The sequence below is a fragment of the Battus philenor genome, unplaced genomic scaffold, assembly GCF_028537555.1.
Source record: "Battus philenor isolate CCGP_79_NKW_IND1 unplaced genomic scaffold, ilBatPhil1.0.hap1 SCAF_16, whole genome shotgun sequence".
In the NCBI taxonomy this organism is placed as follows: Eukaryota; Metazoa; Arthropoda; class Insecta; order Lepidoptera; family Papilionidae; genus Battus; species Battus philenor.
In genome coordinates, this window is record NW_027181678.1 from 8,455,769 (window position 1) to 8,480,000 (window position 24,232).

Below are 24,232 nucleotides of genomic sequence, written 5' to 3' on the forward strand. Positions count from 1 at the left end.
ATTGAATATAGTCTCCGTATTATACAATTTATGCCAGCAAATGAAAATCATCATTAATTTTTACAACCATATTATATTTCCTTATTACAATTACACAATTACGAAATTATGAAGATAATTGTCACGTTGACACTTGCCTTTTAAACAACATGTATCGTAGTTTCTTATGACTTATCAAAACGAGAAGGAAGTACTATTTTTACATTATTCTCTTATACGGTTTAAACGTAGTTTACGTGTGGAATGAGCTTGTTCATTATTTATAAATAATAATAGAAATTAGTGTATATCACCAGTTTTTATTACTATTTCATTACTATTACAGTTTCATCTTAATAACATAATACGAACACATAACATTTGTTTATAAACATGAATATCCTTCCAAAAAAAAGGTAAAGTAAACATATATCAATAGTCGATTTTTTGTTGATTTTGGTATGATACGGTATGATGGCATGTTGTATGTCATCTGGTAATGGTAAAATTTTAAAGACGAGACTATTTAATATAAGGTAAAGGAAGGGTAGGGTTGGCGAACCCTCTTTAGAAGCTCCATTTTCCAAAGTTATGTATTTACGATTTTTTAAATACAAGTATTTTATTTAACCTCTACAAGTTATTAAAAATTCAGCATTACCTGCAAAGTCTAGTTGGTGTGAGAAGAGTAGCCCCCTTACCCTTGCAAGCAAAGTAAGGGCACCCATACTTGCCTTCTCAGTTTTGGCTACTTGGCCTGCCTTTGCTGCTCAACTTATTATATATAGGAACTTAATATTTGATTATAACTTAGTTGATTGTACAAATGTGGAACATAATTCCAAAAAAAAATTAAATCTTTAGAAACAAGTACCGATGGAAGAGCTCTCCATGACAATCCCTATCTTATACTATACCAATCTAATTAATAATGGTTACAGTTGTTAAGCCAATATCCCAAGTAATATTAGAAGTCTTGATATTTTCATCTGGTCAAAAACATATATAATAACATAACACTTGATAATCCTTAATAATTTTTCCACAGATGGCATGTAAGAACAAAAGAAAATATTGCAAGGGTAAGGAAAGACGAAGCAGAGGCAGCAGAAAAAGAAAAACTAGAAAAACTAAGAACTGAGATTGCTGATAGAGAAGCTCGCCTTATGGTATTGAAACAAAAAAGCAAACAAAAGTTATTAGAGCTAGATGTCAAATCTGATAAGGAACCATCAAAACCAAAAGCAGATCACATAAATCTGTTTGCAGACTTGGAGCACAGTATTACTACAAAAAATAAAGAGCATGAAAAAGAGGACAAAGAAAAAAAGGAAGAATATGAAAAAAAAATAGGATATTTAACCTATTTAGGCCAAGATACTAATGAAAAAAACAAAAAGAAAAATTGGTATGAGGTTGTGCCTGAGGAATCTAGGTACTCAAGATCTAGTGACATAAAAGATACTTATGAGAAACTAGTACTAAAAGATCCAGATGGTAAACCAAAGAAAATAGAAATTGATGTGAAAGACGGTGAAGTTTTTTGGAAACAAAAACAAAAATTAGATCCAATTAATTCATTTAGAGCCTTTTGTTCACAAAAAAATAAGATGGACAAAAAGGCAAATGTTGATAGCAGCACTGAGCAATCAAATAACTCACATAAAAAAATAGCAAAATCCAAAAAAGCTAAAGAAATAGAAAAGGATGCCAAAAAAATAAGGATGCAAAAAATGCGAGAGCAACGCATCAAAAGGGAACAACAAGAAAAATACAGAACAGAAATGTTTTTAAAAGGTCTGAGTGGCGCATGTGACTCGGCACCTGAGAAGCAAGAACCTAAAATTAAACCCAAATACAATTCACAGTATAATCCCGAACTTGCTAGACAAAATTACATAAGAGATTAATATTTTTTGGATTTGTAATATGTGATTTATTCCTTAAACTATTTGTTATAATTGCATCAACTACCGGTTATCTCACTATTATTGTATTCTTTCATGATGTCAAATGGATGTATTGTAAAGTCTAACACGGTTTAGCTAATTTAGGCACTAGATCCTTTTTTGTTTGCAGTTCAGACCTTATGTGCACATTGGAGAATTAAACAATGTGATCAAGAGAGAATACTTGTTCAAATGCCTTATCGTCTATATCTGTATGTAATTAGAAAAAAAAGGCAGAAAAATTGCTGTAAGAAAAGAGCTGGAGAACAAGCAACAAGCTATTATATATTAAAATGTTATTTCATTGGGAATACAATATTGTCTTAAGAAATTAAACACATTCTTAGCACTCACATTTTTATTGTGATTATTTTGACATTAGTCATTCATATACCATTAATTCTTCATTTTTGAGAGATGCTGTTTAATAGTGTTAATGGCAGTTTATCTTCTATTCTTTCAAAATCATAATTAAATGTTTCACAGAAGAGCTGCAATATTCTTACAATAAATACACTGTCATTTGCAGGTTCTGAAGATTTCAGCCTGAAAATATACACAGACCAACTATTTACAAATCATACATTATCACTTTACAATACATAATACATATTTACCCAAGTAATAGAGATTAGAAATTGGGTAGGAATATTTTGGTGAGTAAAGTCTGCTAATAACGGATTTCACGAAATTTCACCCGCAAGGGGGATAAGGGGGCGTTCGTTAAGTTTTTGTACAAAATTTAAATTGAGTATACAGCTCTTTGTGTTAATCTTCAAGTGTTTTAATGTTAAAATACAACATTAACTGTAGCGGTAAGTTTGTAGAAAATTACCTTAGGAATGTTATATATGAGATTTGTTCAAAAAATATTGTGAACTCTGAATGTAGCATTATGTTGGTTCTCATATATCGCCAATATGCCGAAAGGTGGCGTCATTTTAAGTGTTTAATTAATTTTTTGAAATCTGTTTTACTTAGACTTCTTCCAGCTTTCGGTTTTAGACATATATATTCAAATTCAAAATGCCTTACCTGGTAAGAGTTACCACTTTTGCATAGTTGCAAAGACTTTCAATAAACACTTCTGTACTTGTAGTTTTGCTCTGCCGCAACAAAGTGTAAACGCCTACCAGAAGCGGAAAGCCATCTATATTTTCACCAGGTTTTTTGGTTACGAGATCACCTAAAACATTAGACGAAATTCAATGGTAAACTGAAAATGTATAAAACTAACAAAAAACGTAGTAAGTTAAATCTAATCGGCAATGATTAATAATATGTGCCACCTTTTACATTTTCTTTGTTTGAAATTTCTTCAAATCGCAATGAATACGAATCTTAATAAATTACTTCAAAGTTGTTGCTTTACGTAAGTTTTTTAACTTGACTAACGCTGCATGCATTTAAAGCGCATGACCGGTTTATGATTACATCAAGTAAGTTCAAAAACTTTCTTAGGCTCGGGCTCGGGAGGCTTATCTAAATTTATTTCACCAAATTGTGTATTTTTTTTTGGTGTCAATAAGGGACTCTATGAAGACATCCGTTGCAAATGCCTCATTCATATCTAAGCCGAATCCAGCCCTTTCCAGGTCACACTTGATGGTCTCTTCTTTAGGCTTTATTTGCGACTTCATAATATGCGGTAAACCTTAAAACACTTTACGGTATCTTTACGATACATAAATATTTCGCTGGAATGGGTAGCTGTCGTGCTTAGGCATCGGAGGCGGACGTTTCTAGAACCTCCGAGCCTGCGAAAAAAGACATTGATTTTTTATCGAATTGTAAACGAAATAAGAAAATTTGGCATATCTACAAACATGACATCTAAATCACCGAATGTTTTCATGATCACGGTTAGAAAAGATTAATGTCTAAATAAAAGAGTTTGCTAGTTTAATTATTTAAAAAAATGCTTATAGCTTTATGAACATTTAAATTGTTGAAAAATAAAAATAAAAACTTCGTACTTTACTAACTTACCTGTAGTGTAGCTGATTTGAAGTTTGATTAACTGAGATATGAGAACTATTGCTAAAACGCGTCCCATGTCTATGTTCAAAAATTCTTGTATATTTTTCATGTAAATTTTTTCAAATGGATCACTTATACCGCATCGTACGAGGTATTCGTCCAAGTCAATCATCAACGATAGTGGAATGGACTGCGAATTCATCTTTCGTTTTTTTATTTCGACTATCAATGCTCTGCAATAATCCATTATAAGGTTAGGAAAAAGGATACATTCTATATGCACTTTTTAATATTACCAAATACAGAAAAACACACGTAACAACTTATATAAACAACTGGTTTACTTGACCTATTTTAATATATGTAACCAGCCCTTTATTATATTATTTATTTAGAGCTGACATCCATAACGTTTTTTAAAATTATTATTTACAAACGTGAATATTCTTAAGTTATTTAAAAATGTTTACATTTGTATAAACTTTAGTTTGTAAAGTTTTTGACAACTCGGGTTACTAATAAAACGACACAACCAGCATACGTCCAATGCATTTTTGTAAGGCGTGCCTGTAAACATCTCTGAAAAACTAATGAAACGAAGACGTAATTTTCATGTGTGGCTGTCTCAAATTTAAATTTTAAGCAAATTAACTGAATTCTCTGGCGCATTGAATGTAATATATTCATCTCGATGCATATAGCCAGTTTTTATATGATATTCTCTCCTTAAAAACATGGTTGCAAACGTTTAAATGCTATATATATATATATTTAAGTAATATATTTTGCCATTTAAATACTTCAATAAATTATAAACGTTTTTCGACATATTACTTTTTCTATTGATAAATCAAATAAGTATCTTTCAAAAATCTCTGTATCTCACTATTCATACCATCACTTAGTAAGTACCTATTTCTACCATGGCGAGTCAAATGACTCGTCTTTATGTATCCCGCTTGAAATTATGAAATATGGTTAATAATGAAATAATTAGAGGAAGAATATGATTAATAATTAAATAATTGATAAATAGGAAGGAAAAGAAAATAGTATATTAGCTGTAGATTAATTAGTAAGAAAAAGTCATGAAAAAATGTACAAAAGCAATAAGATAATATGTGCAATGCTCAAATTGAAAATGGGTCATATGAACCTTTACAGCATGTTCGACGTAATACGCATGTTCAAAGTAAATACATACTCATTCATTGTCCTGAGCGAGGCCTCCAACTGCGCTGAATCAAATTTACAAGTTGTATTTATTTGATAGAAGACATGCTTCCTCAGCAGTTGCAGGCTTCCAACAACGAGTAGCGTGTCGGTCATTTGTTGTATTGTCTTCGCACATTTCGACGTCACTTGCTCTATTTCTTTCACATCCAAGTTAGTACTAGTAATCGTTAGCTTATCTTGTGAATTTTTAAGTAGCGCCTGAATGTTTTGAAGTTGATTTTTAATCATGAATGCATAAAGATTATTCAATCCGTGCAGTCCCACGACTCCTATAGCGTCGTTCAATTTGGCAAAAGTTTTTGTATTAACAATTTCTTTCTGTGTTTTAACATCATACCATGCTGTGCAAATATTTATATATACAGATGTCCTGAAAGAGATACTAGATATTATCAACATTTCTTAATCCATTCAGGAGGTACACAGATACACACCCGCATATTCATATTTGCGGGTGTATATTTACCTAAACCTAATGAAGACCGAAAGGTTTATTGAGTGAGGAGCACCAGCAGGTAGACGCGGCGTGGATAGGCCCCCACTAGGTGGATCGAAGACATAGTTAAGGTCGACCGGACACCGCGGAGATTTTTGGGGAAGGTTTATGCATTGTAGTGGGCCTCTAACCACTGAAAAATAGAAGAAAAGCCGATATTCATAACACAAGCAATATTTTTTTTGTTTTCGTGCCTTCGATAACTATTTTCGTATTTTAGAATATTCAGACTCTTGTTATATTTACTTATAAGCATCACTACTTTTACATAAATAACAAAAATGTATATACAGATAAATTAACAAAACTCTTCCCAAACTAATAAGGACGAGTTGCAGTGTTCCTAATTAAATTAGGTACTGGAACTCGTAGCAAATTCTATGTTAACTTTGTAAAGTCAGCGAAAAGAACTCATTTTATTTATAAGTTCAATAACCTAAATATTGATTAAAATACCTGGCATCTACTAATTGTACAATTTGCCGTGCGAGACTTCCCATGAATCCTGCTGACGGCCCATACAACGTTACGCCTTTACGTAAACTTATCTCTTTATTCACACTGTCATTAATAATGGCAGAAACCTACAAGTGAAACAGTTATATTATGAAAAATGAAAAAAAACACAGACAGAAAAGATATTTGTACAAAATAAATTAAACTACCACTATTACGTGTAACTCCATGGCTTACTATTTATTGCTGTTTGTTAAAACGGTACATAGTCGTTTTATATACATTTATATAACAATCTAGTCTATATACATAAGAGAATCACTAAATATGATAAAAATAACCATGTACATAAGGCTTACACTTGCCAAGTTAGTTATACCTCTATCTAGACTTCATAAAATTAGTAAATCTTTTTTAGGCAGCTGTTATGATATAACAATACAATACATTCCCACAGTGGCGTAGCTAGGGGGTGGCGAGCGGGGCCGCCGCACCAGGCACCACAAGCAGGGGGGGCACCAAAGTTGAAAATATTTTTTTTGAATTTTTTTTTAAATGATGATTAATGAAATGTTAAAAGAAAAATGAAAACCATTATTTAAAATAAATAACATATAAAGAATATCGAATTTTACTAAATTTGTGCTAAAAAGGTTGTTAAATAATATGAACATTAAAAAAAAGTAAACGGTTACAAAATATAATATACAAAGTGTTTAAGCCTTTCATTCGCAAAACACATAACGTGTTTTTAAAAGGGCCCTAAATCACAAAAACACATATCTGTGTTTCAAACTATTGATTTTGAAAATGTGATTAATGACTGCAGGCCAAAAAGCGAGGAATGTTCGTTTTTAAATTTTCCCAATAAATTTTATTAAGATCTAATGTTATTTTATATATATTTATTATTATTTTGAACCAAAAAAAATTATATATTAAATACATTCTGTTCTGAATTTTAAAATTATTTAGACTCTTTGGGGGGGGGGGGGCACCAAGCCCCCAATCTGCCCCAGGTCCCAAATACCTTAGCTACGCCACTGCATTCCCATGTAATGTGAATGTATTGTATTGTTATATCATAACTGAATATCATGCAATAAATGTAAGTTTATTAAAAAAACTAGCAAAATATCCTATTACAGTGTGACGGATTTTTTAATAATAATAAAGTTAGAAAATTAATTTCTTTACCGTTTATTTATGTATTAGGTAGTGTCGTCACGTACAATCACTGTATTGGGCTTATTATTTACTTACTCTTATTATGTCCGTCTCAATAACAACATTTACTATAAATTTACTATTTACAACTAATTTATTATTAATAATTAAACAAAAACATTGAATACAAAGAAAAAAGTGATCGTACGTAAGGGGAAACATCTGGCTTACGACTTTAGGCACCAAAAGAGATCTTTATGTGAAAATGTAATGTCCTTCTGCGCGCGATCTTCAAGTAGTGTGCTTAAAAATACTCAAAAATATCGGCTATGTTACCTGTGTCTGACTAATTGAAATATAACAACATTAACTCAAAAACCGGATCATTTAATTACGAGTTTCGGATTAAATGCAACTTTGTAAAATAGGTTTGTTAATAAATTTCCCATTTAATTACAAGGGCCACAAAGACTTTTTATATTTTAATATGCAGAATTCGTTGTGCTATTAATTTTTGCACTACCAATAACAACATGTCTCTTTAACAAACAAAATTATTATATAAGAATACTTTACCAAAAAATGTTTAAAAGTCTACCTGCTTTTGCCAAATTCTTAGACCATGAATATTAATATAATCCTGAATATACTCCAAAGATCTCTTGTAACCATCCATACTTTCTGCCAGTTTCTGCAGGCGAGTTATAAGATTACTTGGTTTTTTCGTTTGTGGTTCTAGAAATTCGTTAATTTTTTTACTTATGTGCGTGTCCAATTCTTTCAACAGTCCCGTCTCCAGTAATTCCGCTGGGTCCACTCTTATAACTCCGACAAGCGTTGATCTCATGTCTAAAATGCCTAAAATAATGAAAGTCCATATGAATTATATTTTTAGCATGTCATGTGCGCTCTATTGAGATATCTAATATTTACCTATGTGACTTTAGATATTCTCAAAATGTATGACACAATACAGTAGCATCAGTTATCAAAGTTTATTTGGTGAGGGGGACTGGGCTAGTGGATATCTAGCAAGTTCCTTATAAAAAAAATAAAACTGAATACGGGTTGCCCGACACTTTTCGAGCTATGGTAAACCTCGTAGTTCATGTCTATGATTCACGCTCATAGGTCGCGGTTTCTAGTCCTGTATATGTATGCTCCAGGTAGAATATGAGAAAGAAAATATCTGTAAAGAGACTAATATGTTTAAAGAATAAAAATGCTTCATCATATACCATCTACACTAAAATTACTAAAATTCCGACTTCTTATCCACTCGCTGAGAACAGATGAACGTCTTAAGGTTTTAGAATGGAGACCACTGAACAGCAAGCAGAGCGTAGGACATGCAGACACAAGGTGGTTGTTGACGGATGTGGAAAACGCTTTAAACAGACCACTTCCAAAGAGCCTTATTGGAATTCTACGAAAAGAGCCTACGTCCAGCAGTGGACATCTTACGGCTGAAATGATGATGATGACCCACTCGCTGAGAGTAAAGTACGTAAGTAAGTAAAAACCACTTTTTTTATAATAATGGGAACAATGTATTCAATCAATATATATAACTCATATTAAATTTATTACCCCTTGCATTGTACGATGTTATTCAAGACTTTTGAGTATTAGATCCTCCATGTCAACATAATTGCATACATTGAAACAATCTAATAAGTAATTCTAATTAGGCTAGTAATAACAATGTACCTGTAGTAAAGGTAGAGGCTGAGTGTGTCAGCTTAGCTATTTCCATCCGATGTTCTAACTGTGCATAGTCTCTAAGTTTTTCCTTTTCAATCTTAGTGGGCACTTCTTTGATAACCCATGTCTGTAGTTCAATTATCTTTTCAACTATGTTAAATACCATTTCCGGAATAATCTGCAATACTTTTTGAATATACCTAATTAATTCATTGCTGTAGTACTGAGATACAGAAACTAAATCTTCACTTTGTGCTTGATTTATTCTTAGGAGAGGTATTTCCATTGCACTAGCTATTTTCAGGAAAAGAGCTCTCAGCCTGCTTGTTACGGCAGGATTTTCCTTAATGCTATTTTGCATATATCCTGTGTATAAATCTATAGTACACCATGAGTAACTGAAATCTGCAACAGTCTCTAAAGTGACCAGAGAGTCTTCTTTCAATGATGCAATTCGTAAAAGATTTCTCAAAGCTTCTTTTCCTTCACAAAGAAATTGTAATATTGTGGAAGTGCTTTTAATACCATGAAATTCTTCCACTTCCTCCAATGCTTGAATCAATTGTGTAACTTTTTTAACAGATTTACCAGTAATTCCATTAAGAGAGGATATTTGTTTAGCAATGTTATCAAACCACAGTTTTAATTGCTCATTTTCTGATATTTTTGCAAACGGTTTTGACCCTGAGAATAGTTCAGATAAACTATTGACAGCTTCTAATGCAAGAACTTTACTTGCATTCCAAGATGAGTTTTTGTTTTCTAGTAGTTTCTGCAGATACTCTCTGACCTTGAGTTCCAATTCCGCAGTACTAATCAATAATTCTAAAACATTAAGCGGCTCGTAATTAGATTCCTTTAGTACCAAATCTCTGAGTTGTTTACTCTTTTTATTATTATCGAAAAATATGACATCGCTGTTGTGTAATATTAACCATCGTAAAACATGATTGGAATTAATAATAATATTTAATATTTTGCTAATATTATCAAGAACAAAATCATCAGTTATTGTTCCTTCTTTTAGTAATTGTTTAGCTTTTGTAATTAAGACTGCTACTGAATCTCCCCTTTTCCCAAATATATCTTTCACTGTTTTATTGTTACAAGTATTATGTAATGAGCTCTTAGCTGCTCTAAAATTCTCCCAAAAATCAATAAGATTCATTGTAACACCCATATAAATAGGAACAACCCAATTGCATGGAAAAAATTTGTCTGCAATTTCCCTCATTTTTGATGTATCATTGTGTAAACAATTTGGAGTGAAAAACAAACAAACAACTAACATGCTTGCTTGAGACGCAAGTGCTGAAGCTTGATGTTCAGGTATCGTGTACACAGACAACTGGTTATAGATATCTTCAGATCTAAGTTTTCCTACCACTTTATCTACAAATTCTGGGTGAATAGCCACTCGGCTAAAAAAAAAACACATTTTTATTAATTCATGACATGTAATCCCTTATACATGTGTCTATACTCTTCATTCATAATATTCTGGCTATTTACTACAAAGTGAGTGAATGGTAATTAAATTTCAACAATTTTTCTAAACAATTGGATTTTAATCTTATAGTTAATATTATTATAATAATCAGTTTATAGTAAAGAAGTTTCATTTAGCAAAGCCGTATAATAGGTTTTAATACAATATGGTATTGTTATCAACAAGGTTAAGAAAGTAATAATATTAAATAAAAATTGAACCACAAATTAAATCATTTTAATTAAAGATAAAATTTCACTTGTTTAGAAGTCATTGATATCACCATAATTATATTTTTTAAAATAATAATCATAAAATATCATAATTAGATTAATAATATGTAATTATAAAATTAAATCAGTTTTTAGTTGTAATTGCAACTTCCCATATTTTGATATTTATTTGTTTTGAATTTAATTACTCATAATTTCTATTTTTGTTTTAAAAAAACCTTTGCGGTAAGAGCCTATATCAAAAGGCAATGACATGTGGGCATTAGCCTGTATGGGCTATTTGTATTCATAAACATATATGTAAAGATATAAATAGCCATATTGTATTTAAACCCTACCTAAAGGTTGCAGCTTGGTTTAAATCAACCATTTAAATAAAAACAAAACCATGCTAAACTGATTTCATACATACAGTTTAGTAATCGTAAAAAGTTAAAATTGTTGCAAACATATTAATTGGGTATTACCTAAAATATTCCACTGGATAGTCAAGAGGCCGTCTAGCATGGAGCTGATCATAGCCAGTCTCGCGGAGCAGTTTGCAAACATCATCAACATTGGATTGAGACTGGCTGGTGCTATAGCGATAAAAAGCAACCAATAACCTTTCCCTTACAGGTCCAGGAATGTACAAATCACATAACAGCAACATAGATCCATAGAGGTACAGAGATTCACACTAAAATACAAATAGTTGCATTCACTTATAGTAGAAAGTGAGTCTTGCTTTAGATCTTAAATATCATCATCAAGAAACTGAAATATTATATACAAATTACCTAACCCTTAAAATTATTGTCAACTAAAAAAAAGTTAAAAAAAAGAATTAAATTGATATTAAAATTTTAAGATCAATACACACACATTTAAAACATTATGTACATGCAATGATAATTAAATGATTATAATTCAAGTTTTTATTTATGTACATACCAAGAGTTGTTTTCCTTCTACATCTTTCATGACAGTATCAATTGTTTGTTGAATAAATGCTCCATCATTCAACTGTTCCACAAATGTATTTAAATCTAATATATACTGATATATATTTTCAAACAACAAATAAAACCTGGTTATAAGATCCAAGTATTTTTCTTTCAAATCATCATCTATATCTTGTAATTTCTAAAAAAGAATATGTTTTACGACAATAGGTTTATAAATTTATCGAAAGAACTTTTGAAATATAAAACTTACTAAGTTGGAATTAATCTTCTTTTCTTGAACGTCTGATACCTCAAAGTAGCTAAAATCCAAGATAATATCCTGATATTTTTGTTGCAATTCCTTAGAATGTAATCTACAAATATATTACAAAATATAAACATTTCAGTTTACAATTCACGTTCTAATAAATGCTTATCATAAATAGCTTACAAGTAAATTGTTGGTATGTGATCTTTTAATCTCAATATTTCTGCTAATATGGCATTTCCATGTGATACAAGTTTCAATAAATTTTGAGCGCAAAGATTATCTTCTGCTAAAAATTGCCTCATGTTTCTGTACAGTACTAATAATATAATTACAAAATAGAAGACTAACTAAATCCTAATATCTCAATCAAATATAACTTCAGCAATTTGACAACTTTATTTTTTAAGAATTACGTTTCGCGACAAGATTATCATGCGTACTGCCTATAGATGTAAAAAAGCCGATTTAAAACGTTTAAAACCAAAAGTGGCGGTTTAAAACCCCAAATAAATCTTTTTAAACGGTTTAAAACTCGCCTACTAAAATATAAAAACAGAGTTTTTACACATCATTATCGACAATACTTGGTCTTGTGTTAGTTACCTATGCAGTTTATACCTATGTAGGTAAGTATATTACATATAAAGTACTATAATTATAAAGAAACAATATTACATACAATAGATTAAAATATGTATCATAAAGAAATTGTGGATAGAAGTTTTGACCTTTATTTCTAAGTATTTAAGGTCTACTCAAAGGTCTCTTGACGTCTCTCCGCGTGAGAAGTGCAAGTGTGTGAGTTTGGTTTTAAACCGAATGAAACTGATTGATAAATCTTTTCAAAATAACCAATATAGTTAACTAGGTAATAGTTTTTCAACTTAGCTAGGTAATGTCTACGCTTGGAATAGATAATGTGTTTATATTTAAGAAAAACATAGTCGTCAACACTAAACGTTTAAAATCGAAAAAAATGGGTTATTTCGGTTTTAAACGGTTTTTTTCGTTTTAAACTGATTGGTTTAATTCGTTTTAAACCGGCCTTACATCTATAGTACTGCCAAAGCCTACTACCTTTTTTTATGACGGAAGGTTGTCTGGTTGACAATGTTTTGAATTTGCCAAAGCCTCTATTTAAAAAATAACTACGCTCATGAATGCCTATGAAATACAGCGAGGTCCCTGAACATTAAGATCGCTTAAGCTGATGCCCCATCGACTGATCAGGCGAAGAGATCCCAGTGTGTGTGAGTGGAAACATCGGCTTATACTGTCACTCAATACGCATTTACTCTTTCAGCTCGTGAATGATGTAGATCCCCCTCCCCTGATTTAAAGAACTATGAGATTTTAAAGTATCAAGTGTAGACATGGTGCTGCCGGAGATTCTGTATTACAAAACGAGGATAGCACCGCACTATTAGGATCAAATCGTATAATTAATCACCAGTTAACTGCCCTGTTCGTCTCTTTACTTTATTTGTAATAACTTTGAATGTAAAATAAACGTTCTCTCATAGAAGACCTGAAGGTTCCTACATATCAAACAATCTTGTTGGTTAGGCAACTTGAACCCGGTGCTTTGTTCGGGTATAAATTGCGGATGACATCCACAACTTCGTCGCATGCAAAAGGATCTACTGATTCTAAGGAGGCTTTAGGAGCGCTTTTAGTTTTGAGTATCCACCTTTCGGATTTTGGGAGACAAAGATTTGGAAGAAAGACAAGATCACAATAGAGCTTTGCTCCCCCAGACTATCGACTTGGAGTTCAGCTTTTTTCTCGTGCAGTTAAGCCTAAGTGAGATCATTCGGACGTATAAGGGGTGGCACGGCATCATGTGTGTTCTTTACGTCATCGCCGTCATAGTTTCAACCCAAAGACATCTACTCAAGGCATAGACATACTCCCCCCAAGTATATTGGGGTTAGTATGCCTATGCCTATATATAAGCTTGCCAGACGGATTGACGATCGCAATGTGGTATTATGGTACATAGAGGATGCTACTGCCCATACCTTGAACACTTGTTTGTGAGCAGTGGCAATCCTATGTAATTAATACACACGGTGTGAATTATAAATGAACTGTATGTATCCCGGGAATCGAACCCGAGATCTACGATTGTAAGTCTCAGTCCCCTACCGCTGTGCAACCACTGCTTTGTATCCTCTTTTAGGGTTTTGGTATCTTCCAGAAAGATAGATGGGACGGTTTGATTTCTGAAATGATGTCATTTTATCTGACCTTTATTGTTGAAAAATTACCTTTAAAGTATTAGATTCATAAATCAATAAAACAGTTAATTGAAATTATTTTTAAGATTTAATCCTCTAATTTATACATTAATTATTGATTGTTAATGCGTGGTCGAATAACAACTACTATTTTTATTAGTACTATGTTGCTTTGAATCGTTAGGTTAAGCCGGTAATCTAAGAATAACAAAAGAATTAGAAAAATCAGCAAGTTATTAATGATAATTACGGTTTCTTTATCAAAATAGGTAAAGCGATAATGCAACGATCTGTTTATTTATATGTGCCATGGTTTTTTCTCTTGCAACATTTTTATAAAATTTGTTCATCAAGCAATAAAAGGAATGAATACTTACTTAGTACTTGACAGCATTGTAGATCGCTCTGTTAGCGCACTGCGGTGTCAGTTTGATTTAATTTTTTATTCTGAAATACGATTATTTCAAGGTTTTTCAAAAGTTTCATAAAGAGATTAAAATCGTATTAACTATAACATGAAACTTAAATACATAATCAGTCTAAAACCTTAAATATGTAATGTATTTTATTAAGTACTGATTGCGATTAAATTAAATTTATTTAAAATTTTCCGGCACCTTATATAAAACTGTACGCTAATAAGGGCAAATTCATTTTAAAAGATGTCTCGTTCCTTGTTGAGTTATGAAACGCTAGTGCATGCTGTGGCTGGGGCTACGGTATGTATAATTATCATGTTATCTTAGAAGTTAGGCATATTTGACTTTTCTTTTAATTAGTCATTATATTGTGTACACAAACATTTTAATGTAATAATATTTATACAAACTTGCTCTTGATGTTAATATGTCAATTTAATTTTGTGTTTTGCACATCATTGCAGATATTCTTTAGTGATAAGCTGTTCATGTCCCACACCATAAATATCCATTGAATAAAAACTATGTCAAAGTATTACGTGCATATTGCACTTGTGTACTTAACCTTTGGACTCGATTCATTAATTCTTTTGAAAAAACAATGTTGGTGCTGCTACTTGACTTTAAATATGCACATTATTAACATTTTTATTAATACACATACAGATACAACACAAGTATATTTTATAAATCATAATTTTTAACATACTTTTGCAATTTTTCTAGGGAAGTGTAGTTGGAATGGCAGTTTTCTATCCACTTGATATACTTAGGTCAAGACTACAAGGTAAATATTAATTGATATTATTTTATCACTATGATTTGAATGTGAAATATTTTAGATTGATGTGGTTAACAATATAAAGCAAGCAAGTAATAGGATTCAATTAACATTTAAAATAAAGTTTTGTTTGTTTACAGTTGATGAATCAGATAAACTAAAAGGCTCACCATGGGAGTTGCTTTTGCGCCTTGCAAATGATGAAGGCGTTCTTTCATTGTACCGTGGACTAACACCAGTTTTACAATCACTTTCAGTCTCCAATTTTGTTTATTTTTACACCTTTCATGCTCTTCGAAAGTCAAGTCCTAAAAGCAACTCCGCCCTACAGGACCTGACGTTTGGAGTATTAGCAGGAATTGTAAATGTTCTCATAACATCTCCACTTTGGGTTGTTAACACTAGAATGAAGTTAGAAAAGGATAACTACCCTAGTCTTATTGGAGGTGTTGCAGAAATTTTTAAGAAGGAGGGAGTGAGAGGATTGTGGTCAGGTACAATACCATCTTTGCTGTTAGTATCAAATCCAGCAATTCAGTTTATGGTATATGAGTCAATAAAAAGAAAGTTATTGTCTACAAGAAATTTTGACAATTTTACAGCTTTTATGGTTGGTGCAATTGCTAAAGGTATAGCAACAACAATTACTTATCCGCTACAGTTGATTCAGTCTAGACTCCGGGCTGGCACTAGTATAAAACCTTTATTTAAAGATATGAAGTCAAAACCTTCAACGATTTTCCGTGGCCTCGAAACAAAATTACTGCAGACTGTTATGACAGCTGCATTAATGTTTGTTATTTATGAGAAACTTGTGCGATTAGTTTTAACTATAATGAAAGTAAAAATGGCAAAACGGCCATAGACAATGATGTTATTTCAACATAAATTATTAAAATATGGGGCTAACTACAATTTTACTTAAATGTATGCATAAAAAGAACATTAATCTTATTAATTTTGGTAACAAAAGTAGCCTCACAATAAGCAATTTTGTAATTTTTAAACTGACTTGTAATGTCATACAATGTTGACTCTAATATTGAAGACTAAAATAAATGATACTCTCTGTATTTAGCTTTATTCTCTTTGTTTTTATGTAATACAACCTGTGATTACTTAGTTTATACCTAGATTCGTAAAAATAGATGTTTTTATAGTTAAAGGCTGGGTTATATATAGAAAAAAATTAATATTATTTGTTTACATAACTAAATTCTAATATAATGTTATTGCAAAGTTTTCTATAGGCAATATCTAAGTTATTTTAAATAAATCTAAAAACATTTTTAATGCAGGTTAATAGTAACCATTGAAATATACCATATATTAAAATTCATTAAAAAGAATTTAATAACAAGTTTAGTAAATATTTGCAATATTTAAAGCTTTCAGTAAAAGTTTTTATTGTGTGGGTGGCTTAAATAGTTAATCAATTTTATCTTCATTAATGGGCTTTGACTAAGAGATGGGATGAGGATTCACAAGAAAAACCTATTTATGCAGTACAATTAATAAAGGATTTGGAAGACGCTATATATGGACAAGGCATAAATTTCGTAGAAGGGCTAGGGTAAAAATACAACTGTTTATTAATTTATTAAATTTATTACAGCAAAAATTTTGGTGTTTGATTTAGAATTTATTCAACCGTGTGTTAATTAAATTGAAAGTTTCAAATATTCAGACGTTCTGATGACAACTGCTGTGTATTCTTTGACAAGTAATTGTAGCTCATCGTACACCTGAAACAAATGTTATGTCAATCTAATTCTTAATTAACCACAGAGATATTTATTAAAAAACGCAGAACGAGGTCTGCAACACACAAATATTTATTTTGTTTACAAAAGAAAACTATGTTATTTATAACAATTAATAGCTGAACTTTAGAGTTTATTTAATTTTTCAGTTTATTATTTTGGGTAAACAACAAATAATGAATATTCATCACTATGAGATCTAATGTTGCCAGCAAAATTCAAACTCCAACTTAGCACAATAATAATACATTATTTTAAACTATAAAGGTGGCGATGGTTAAGTGTGACAAGTGCTTATTATGGTTATGATCCACTTAGGAAGTTTTTAACATGGGAGGCATAATATGTACATTATTGACATGGGGTTAATTGCCATTTTTCTTATTCACATTGAAACACTGTGGACATAATTTTGACATCATAGTTTTGATGATGATAATACAAATATTATATTTATGTATAAGTGTGAAAAAATACTGACTTTTCGGCACTCTTTAACATGAAGGTGTTGGTTTAACTCCACCAGCAAGAGGTCTGCGAGAGCCAGAGGCGCTGCGCAAGGTTTTTGCGGGGCACACGGGCTAAGTGAGCGATACGCCGCGCTCATAGCCTCGCAGCACGCCTGCCCGGCCTCTAACAAGCGTCCGCCAGCTAGCAACCCCCGAATGCATGTCGCTCCTTCCACCTCCTGTATGTACATTAAAAAGCATCAGTGATAGCTCTCTATCACATAATTTTTTACCCCATAAATTAATAAGTGTTAATAATATAACAAACTTTATTATTTTAACATTGTACATTCAATAAATTAATTTACTATTTTATCATGCAGCTAAACAAACACTAACTACTCATGTGCATATGTATATAAATTATAAAATAAAATATGAGCTTACAAAAGCTTATTAGAGCTAGTAATCGCTTAATATCGCCCATGTTTTTCTTAACCCTTAAATGGACATTGTTGTTTTTAAACAACATACTAAAAACCACAGATAAAATTGACCTTCTTTTAATTTTTTGTTAATTTTGACAACTAGTTAATGTTAGCACTATCCAATGTTTATAAGCATTGAAAATAAGTTAATGTCAAATGTCTTTTTGAAGAAAACTTTTCTAGTGGCGCGGAACTAAGTTTTGTAGCCGTGTTTGGAGTTTGATAAAATATCATGTAAGTATATAATATATTTTTATATGCTTGATTATATCTTCAATTAAATGTTCACGTTGTAAAACATTGAAAATCACTTGCTGCTATAGTCGAATAGGGCGAAATCTGGTATGTTGTAGGAAAACTACAATGCGCATTGCCTGCTAAATAAATGCATGTTTGGTGAAAGATTTTTCTTTTGTTTTTACCATGCCGCGATTACTAGAAAGCGAAATTACAAAGTATTTAGAAACCCTTCAAGATTCAGAAGATGGCTTAGACGGGTCAGACTCCGAAGTAGAGGATGAAGGTCACTGTTATCAAATCGCTCGAGGTGATCTTCTAGACCTTGAAAATAGTGATGACGGTGAGAATGCCCAGCCTGATGAATTGGATGCTGATGCAATGATGAAAATATGTCAGACCCTCCTATTTTGGAACCCGAAGAAGCAGCACCGCAGAGTAAATCACACGGGATTACTAGACGACGTCTGGTTTTGGCAAAACAAAACCTGCTGTCACTGCTGAAGACAGTCTTATTTTTAGGGGAACTCAGATAACAGAAACATTGATGTCTTGTAACATGCCGTATGTTTTTTTACATTTTATTTTACATCAAATCTAAAAAAGTGAATTGTAGAACAAAGTCACTTATACGCAGCCCAGAAACAAATCTCCGATTCTGAAATTATAATTGAAAATATCCTTAGAAAATTCCTAAGCATTCTGATTTACACCTCTGTTATAAAATTTCCAAACACGACGTCAGATTGGATCAGACATGTCATTGGGTAGTTAAGCTCGATAAGTAGCAGGTGCAAATTCCCAACATGTTCAAATGTCAATGTCTTTACATTCAAAATGTCCCAAAAATTTCGTGTATCTTTATGTGATATGAAAAAAAGCAATTGTTTTTATAAATATCATAATGAAGCATAAATAAATACATTCAAAAACAATATCCAATCTTATTTTACCCATACTTGCAAAATCTCAATGAATGTGCAATGTAGTTTATAAACAACATTTACATTATTGCAAAAAAAGTATAGTAAATTCATGTCTAGATTTTTATCATTTTCCTAGGCTGTAATACATGTCTATTAACAAATATATTTTTTTCAAACATGGAACAAAAATCGTCCATTTAAGGGTAAATGGTTTTTAATTTTTATTTTATATATTAAACAAATCTTGATTGTGGTTTTGTCGACATCAATTTATGATATCATCATCAGACTTAGTGTTATCATCTGCAAATGTTAACTATGCAATATTATCATTTTTGCTATGTTTTTATTTAATTCAATAAAGAAATATGCGAGTATCAAAAGCTTTAAAACTATAACACATCACAATAATCAAGTGATGACAATTACAGCTAACAAATTACCATGGTAAAACAGCATAGCTTTGATTAGAAAGTGAGGCATTGATCTGTCTCTATCGAAACTCATGGTCACTTAACACATGATTATTGTTTTGCAACTGATTTGCAGATGTAAACAACAAAAAAATCACTTACTTGTTTTCAAAATAAAATTACTTAAACATTAAAGAGAAAGAAAGTTATTACTGTTTAAAGCAAATTATCTTACCATAAATCTAAGTAGAAACCACCTTGGCAGAAACTGTTCATTGCTGATTGCTCTTTTAGTGACTGCCAGCAGTGTCTCACCATTGGCATTCTTAAGATGAGGATATAGATCATCAAAATCTATCGGTTCGTGTCCTGTTAGATTAATAGAAAGCAAATCAAAATCAATTATTTTGTTTTTGTTTGATCATCTTTTATATTCCATTGTGAGATATGCAAATACTTCTAATATAGTATCAATATGTCCATTACCTCACATGACCGGTGTAGTTAATACAGTAATTTTTATTATACTTTATTAGTCAGGCTTAATTTTGTAAAATGTATAACTGACGTCATTGGTTAAAATAGGTTGATATTTGCAAAATATCAACCTATAAAGCCTTATTAAAAACCACTTGTATATTGCACCCAAATTCCTTTTCAAAAATGTCATGTCTAGGACAAATAATACTAGCAATCAATTATAATGTAATTAGACTATTTAAAAGTATTATACATTTCATAGGGCTAATATGGACTCAACTAAATAAAGGTATGTTGTCGACGACTTAGTTAAGGTCGCAAAACTAGCAGGTTGCGGGCATCGTTGCGATCTTTGGGCGAGACTTATGCCTTGCAGTGGGCGTCAATCAGCCGAGAAGATGATGGTTCCGATGATAAAATACAAAATAAAGATGTTTTAGCTGTGAAAAGCAGTAAAGTAAATAATCTGTTACTTTTTGCTCTTGCCATTGTTAAGACCTAACTAATATGAAATTCCTGATAATACTGATCTACCTGGTATACCGTAAATATATATATAATAAAACACTGGCCTCATATTAGCAGTCCCTTTCACACTAATAACCTGGTATTGGTTTTAAAAATCCAGAGTTGAAATATTCCGCACTTACGTTGCAATGCCCGTTGTACTGGATCTAAAGATTCTGGGTCTTCTGCTCGCAACTCAGCAGCCAGTTCTTCTGGTCCGATTACCTGCCACACATTATTATTATTTACATAAGAATTTAACCACAGATCACTAATGGTTCCAAGAGTCACAATAAGGTGAACAACCTGTAGTGTGGAAGAACTGCTGTTCTGCGTTGGTGCGTCAGATGGAGGGGTGGTGGTTACAGGGCGGGCCAGGAAGGCGTGCTCGGGGCGAGCGAGGCGCAAACAAGTAAGCGCAGCTGCCAGCCACTTGCGGCGTGCGCCTACGCCCCCGCGCTCTGTCGCACATCGTGTAGCGCGCTCGTACATAACCGCCGCCGCTACACCAATAATAATCGGCAAACTTCATCAAGCAAACTTTTATTTCGAAAAAGAATAATGGAATCGTCAACATTAGTAATTGAACTAAGTGCAATAATAATTATGTATAAGAGAAAATAATTGTTTTTATTACAAAAAAGTAACGTAAGAAAATTCAATCCAATATACAAAATATATAAAGATACAAATTTGCAACATTCATCGATACTTGATAACATTTATTATGGACTGGACCAAAATTCAGTAAATAGTTCAGATATGTTCAGCACAACTGTTGGGTTAAAAAAACACCACCTATGATTGTTATGAAGTCTGATATTAACGGCTGTTTTTTTTGGTTTCTCAAATGGCTGCTCTACCAATGCGTTGAAATTTTAATGCATGCTTCATGTGGATTTATAAATTGTTTTTTAAGGATTCTTGTATTAATTTTTATCGATGAACCATGTTATTTTATAATCTTATGAAGAACATTGTTGGATATAGTTCTATATCATTAGCCCGTTATTGCTTCGATATATTACTTGAAATAATAAATGGATGCAAATGCTTCAGAAGGACTAAGGCATTGAATATTAGATATCAGACAATTCAATAGTGGTTCTCGAGTAATGTGGTCTACTTATCTCTGACTAAACTGCATACCTTTTCGGTAGTGGTGCCTGGACACATGCAGCGCGTATAGAAAGTCATAATACGGGTTATGTGCAGCGGCGTCGTGCAATTTCGCTCGAGCAGCTGCTGCTCGTTCAGCTTCGCCTGCTAATGCACTGCACGTCACTAAAGCACCGAGTTGCTTCCGATTTGCTATAAATAAAGTGTTTTAAGTTAAAAAGAATTGAATTTAGATTTATTATGGGTGCCGGAAAGTAATATCGTTTCTGTCGAAATATTTTACAGACAAACCGATTTTATATATAATGCTCCGGCAATGATAATTTGTATACAATATGACAAAAGGTTGTTGATAACCAAGGTGAATATATTGTTGATTAGAAATAAAAACCTGTTAAAAATGTACTCGCATGAATTTAACTTAAGAAAGCGACATTACTTTCCGGTCTCTAATAGAATTTTGTATTAACACAATGTTGTTGGTACATCCAATTTAGATTTTTTTTGTGAAGCGCCTGTGGGACTGCCTTAAATAATATCGCTTATCGCTTGTGGTGTTTGAAGTTCTTCTTTGCTACTTTTATTGTGTATTCTCAGGTGTCAATCCTGTCCCATCTACTTTCTCAAAATTGTGATGGTATAAATCAGTAAAACCTTAATTTCATAACGTTTTTACCTGTTTATTTACATTATTTTCGATACTTAGTATTAAAGATTAACTTACTGTTAAGTACTTACATTAACTTTCGTTCAACAGTTTTGAATACCACAATATAGCAACTGATACCCAATTTGCATAGTAGTAACGTCACGGGCACTTTCGCTGTAGTTTTTTTCACATGCCACTGGACAGTATATTGTAAAATAAAAAAGTAGTTACAGTCGGAGTCAGTTTACCTAGGGTTGTGAGCAGATGCGCGGCAGCGGCGGCGCGCGCGTGCGGCGCGGGGTTGGCGGCCGCAGCGCCCAGCGCGCGCTCCACGCGCCCGCCCGCCAGGTGCCACTTGAACACTAGCCACTGGAACATCGCCTGCACAACCATAATGTTTTTTTTTATGTGTTCCAAAGAATTCATACCATCCAGTCTAAGAAACTTAAATTTTTGTAGAAGGCAACAGAGATATTTTAGAACGAATTGAATTAAATATCTTCAACTTAATTAAGTTAAAGGTAAAATATATTAATATGTAAGAAAGTTTCAAGTTTTTATGTAGATTTAAATTATATAATATAATAATATATGAAAAATATAAAAAAATATAAATTGACAGTTAATTTTTTTAACGTTAATTTGTTTTAAGTATTGGGACTTAGTCTATTGATATTCACAGAAAGATGTAATTTCAATAGTAATTGTGTCCTGCTACAGACACTAATTTTAATTTATAATTTTTTATTCTTTATTATTCGACTATAATATCTTGTCCTTAACAAGACACAGTACACAGGTAATGCATTACCAAATTTGGATCATCCTTATCAGCAATGCTGATTGCAGTCTCAGCCAGGCGCACCACACAGGCTCCCGCGTCGTGAATTTCGAAAAGCTTGATGACCTATATGAAATAAGATTAATTTTAATGAAATAAATTATATTTTTTACAATAAATTGTCAATAGCTTTTTGACATATTTTTAATTAATATTTACTACTATCAAAAAGCATATGAAGCAACGGAAAACAAAGACAAGATTTATTACCTTCATGTAATAAAGTACAAGCGCCTGATGCTGCGTCAACTGTTCGTCAGCAGAAGCCACAAGGTGCCTCAAGAAGGGTTCAGTTGTTACTCCTTTTGCCGCCTTGCAGAATGCGGTGTAAGCGGCCTCTGCTTCCTCGCTGTCCAGCAGCGACAGTCCTAGTATGAACTGACCTATAAATGCCAAAAATTCAGTAGATTTTATAATCAGTTAACAAGTTAAGATTGATTTTTTTTATTCTATCAAGAGAGTAGGGTTTTATTCGGTAACTTCACTATCTATTGAAATTACCTTGTTATTACTGAATAAACATTTTCTCGTACTGTAATTCTGTTCCCTTTACTCCCCTAACAACTTCTTTTAGGATCCATCAGCAGTTTTGGCTATGCCCATCCCGTCACTTATGCAAGTGAGTCTCTACTCATCAAGGAAATAAAACGGTTATCTTGCGACTTCTTTGTTTTAATTTTAATAGGAGAATACGGAAAGTCGCCTGTACCTAGTAGACGTTTTACGCTCACCTACAATGTCACCCGTAAATTTAAAGAGGCCTCAGACATAATAAAGGTTTAAATGAATGATTTTCAACCCAAAACTTTTTGTTAAAATTCCATAAGTGATGATTTAAAAATAAACGTAAAGAGTATAAAACACATTAGGTTTTAAACACTATACAAAATTGTTTTTCTTACGTGAACAAGCATTCCATTCGCACCAGGGCTCCAACATGGCGACATAATTCTGTACTAGTCTTGGTTGATTAATAGACGCAAGCCACCACCCAAATTCGAAACTACCACTAACTGCCCATCTTTTAACTGTGT

The 24,232-nt window shown here is 32.2% G+C and overlaps 4 protein-coding genes across 6 annotated transcripts in view; 2 read left to right on the top strand and 2 right to left on the bottom strand.

Moving 5' to 3' along the window:
• Positions 1–162: 162 nt before the first annotated feature.
• On the top strand, positions 163–2,718 carry LOC137919437 (leukocyte receptor cluster member 1 homolog). The gene is made up of 2 exons (XM_068762514.1): positions 163–395; positions 1,028–2,718. Exons 1-2 carry the CDS (start codon positions 373–375, stop codon positions 1,887–1,889), a joined length of 885 nt encoding a protein of 294 aa, XP_068618615.1. The 5' UTR covers positions 163–372; the 3' UTR covers positions 1,890–2,718.
• On the bottom strand, positions 2,154–14,807 carry Strump (WASH complex subunit strump). Of its 2 annotated transcripts, XM_068762513.1 has the most exons (12): positions 14,744–14,807; positions 14,504–14,573; positions 11,887–11,989; positions 11,623–11,814; positions 11,157–11,368; positions 8,974–10,388; positions 7,862–8,121; positions 6,097–6,224; positions 5,113–5,514; positions 3,918–4,141; positions 2,964–3,114; positions 2,156–2,474 (listed from the first exon to the last, which is right to left on the bottom strand). In XM_068762513.1, exons 2-12 carry the CDS (start codon positions 14,518–14,520, stop codon positions 2,333–2,335), a joined length of 3,246 nt encoding a protein of 1,081 aa, XP_068618614.1. In that variant the 5' UTR covers positions 14,521–14,573; positions 14,744–14,807; the 3' UTR covers positions 2,156–2,332. The 2 variants fall into 2 exon arrangements, with proteins under 2 accessions (XP_068618613.1, XP_068618614.1); XM_068762512.1 differs by lacking the exons at positions 14,504–14,573; positions 14,744–14,807 and adding an exon at positions 12,067–12,309 and having other exon boundaries at positions 2,154–2,474.
• On the top strand, positions 14,521–16,917 carry PMP34 (Peroxisomal Membrane Protein 34). Of its 2 annotated transcripts, XM_068762517.1 has the most exons (4): positions 14,521–14,845; positions 15,272–15,332; positions 15,467–15,839; positions 15,929–16,043. In XM_068762517.1, exons 1-4 carry the CDS (start codon positions 14,789–14,791, stop codon positions 15,951–15,953), a joined length of 516 nt encoding a protein of 171 aa, XP_068618618.1. In that variant the 5' UTR covers positions 14,521–14,788; the 3' UTR covers positions 15,954–16,043. The 2 variants fall into 2 exon arrangements, with proteins under 2 accessions (XP_068618618.1, XP_068618616.1); XM_068762515.1 differs by having other exon boundaries at positions 15,467–16,917.
• A 3-nt stretch (positions 16,918–16,920) lies between these two features.
• Positions 16,921–24,232, bottom strand: part of Nup160 (nuclear pore complex protein Nup160) — an 18,143-nt gene continuing 10,831 nt past the window's right edge. Inside the window, exons 19-28 of the mRNA XM_068762511.1 lie at positions 24,101–24,219; positions 23,409–23,581; positions 23,169–23,264; positions 22,606–22,738; positions 21,739–21,900; positions 20,896–21,092; positions 20,733–20,814; positions 19,838–19,971; positions 17,571–17,777; positions 16,921–17,071 (exon numbers count right to left, since the gene is read on the bottom strand). Of these exons, the coding sequence (XP_068618612.1) occupies positions 16,988–17,071; positions 17,571–17,777; positions 19,838–19,971; positions 20,733–20,814; positions 20,896–21,092; positions 21,739–21,900; positions 22,606–22,738; positions 23,169–23,264; positions 23,409–23,581; positions 24,101–24,219 (1,387 nt within the window). The 3' untranslated portion in view covers positions 16,921–16,987. The remainder of the gene's footprint in view (positions 17,072–17,570; positions 17,778–19,837; positions 19,972–20,732; positions 20,815–20,895; positions 21,093–21,738; positions 21,901–22,605; positions 22,739–23,168; positions 23,265–23,408; positions 23,582–24,100; positions 24,220–24,232) is intronic.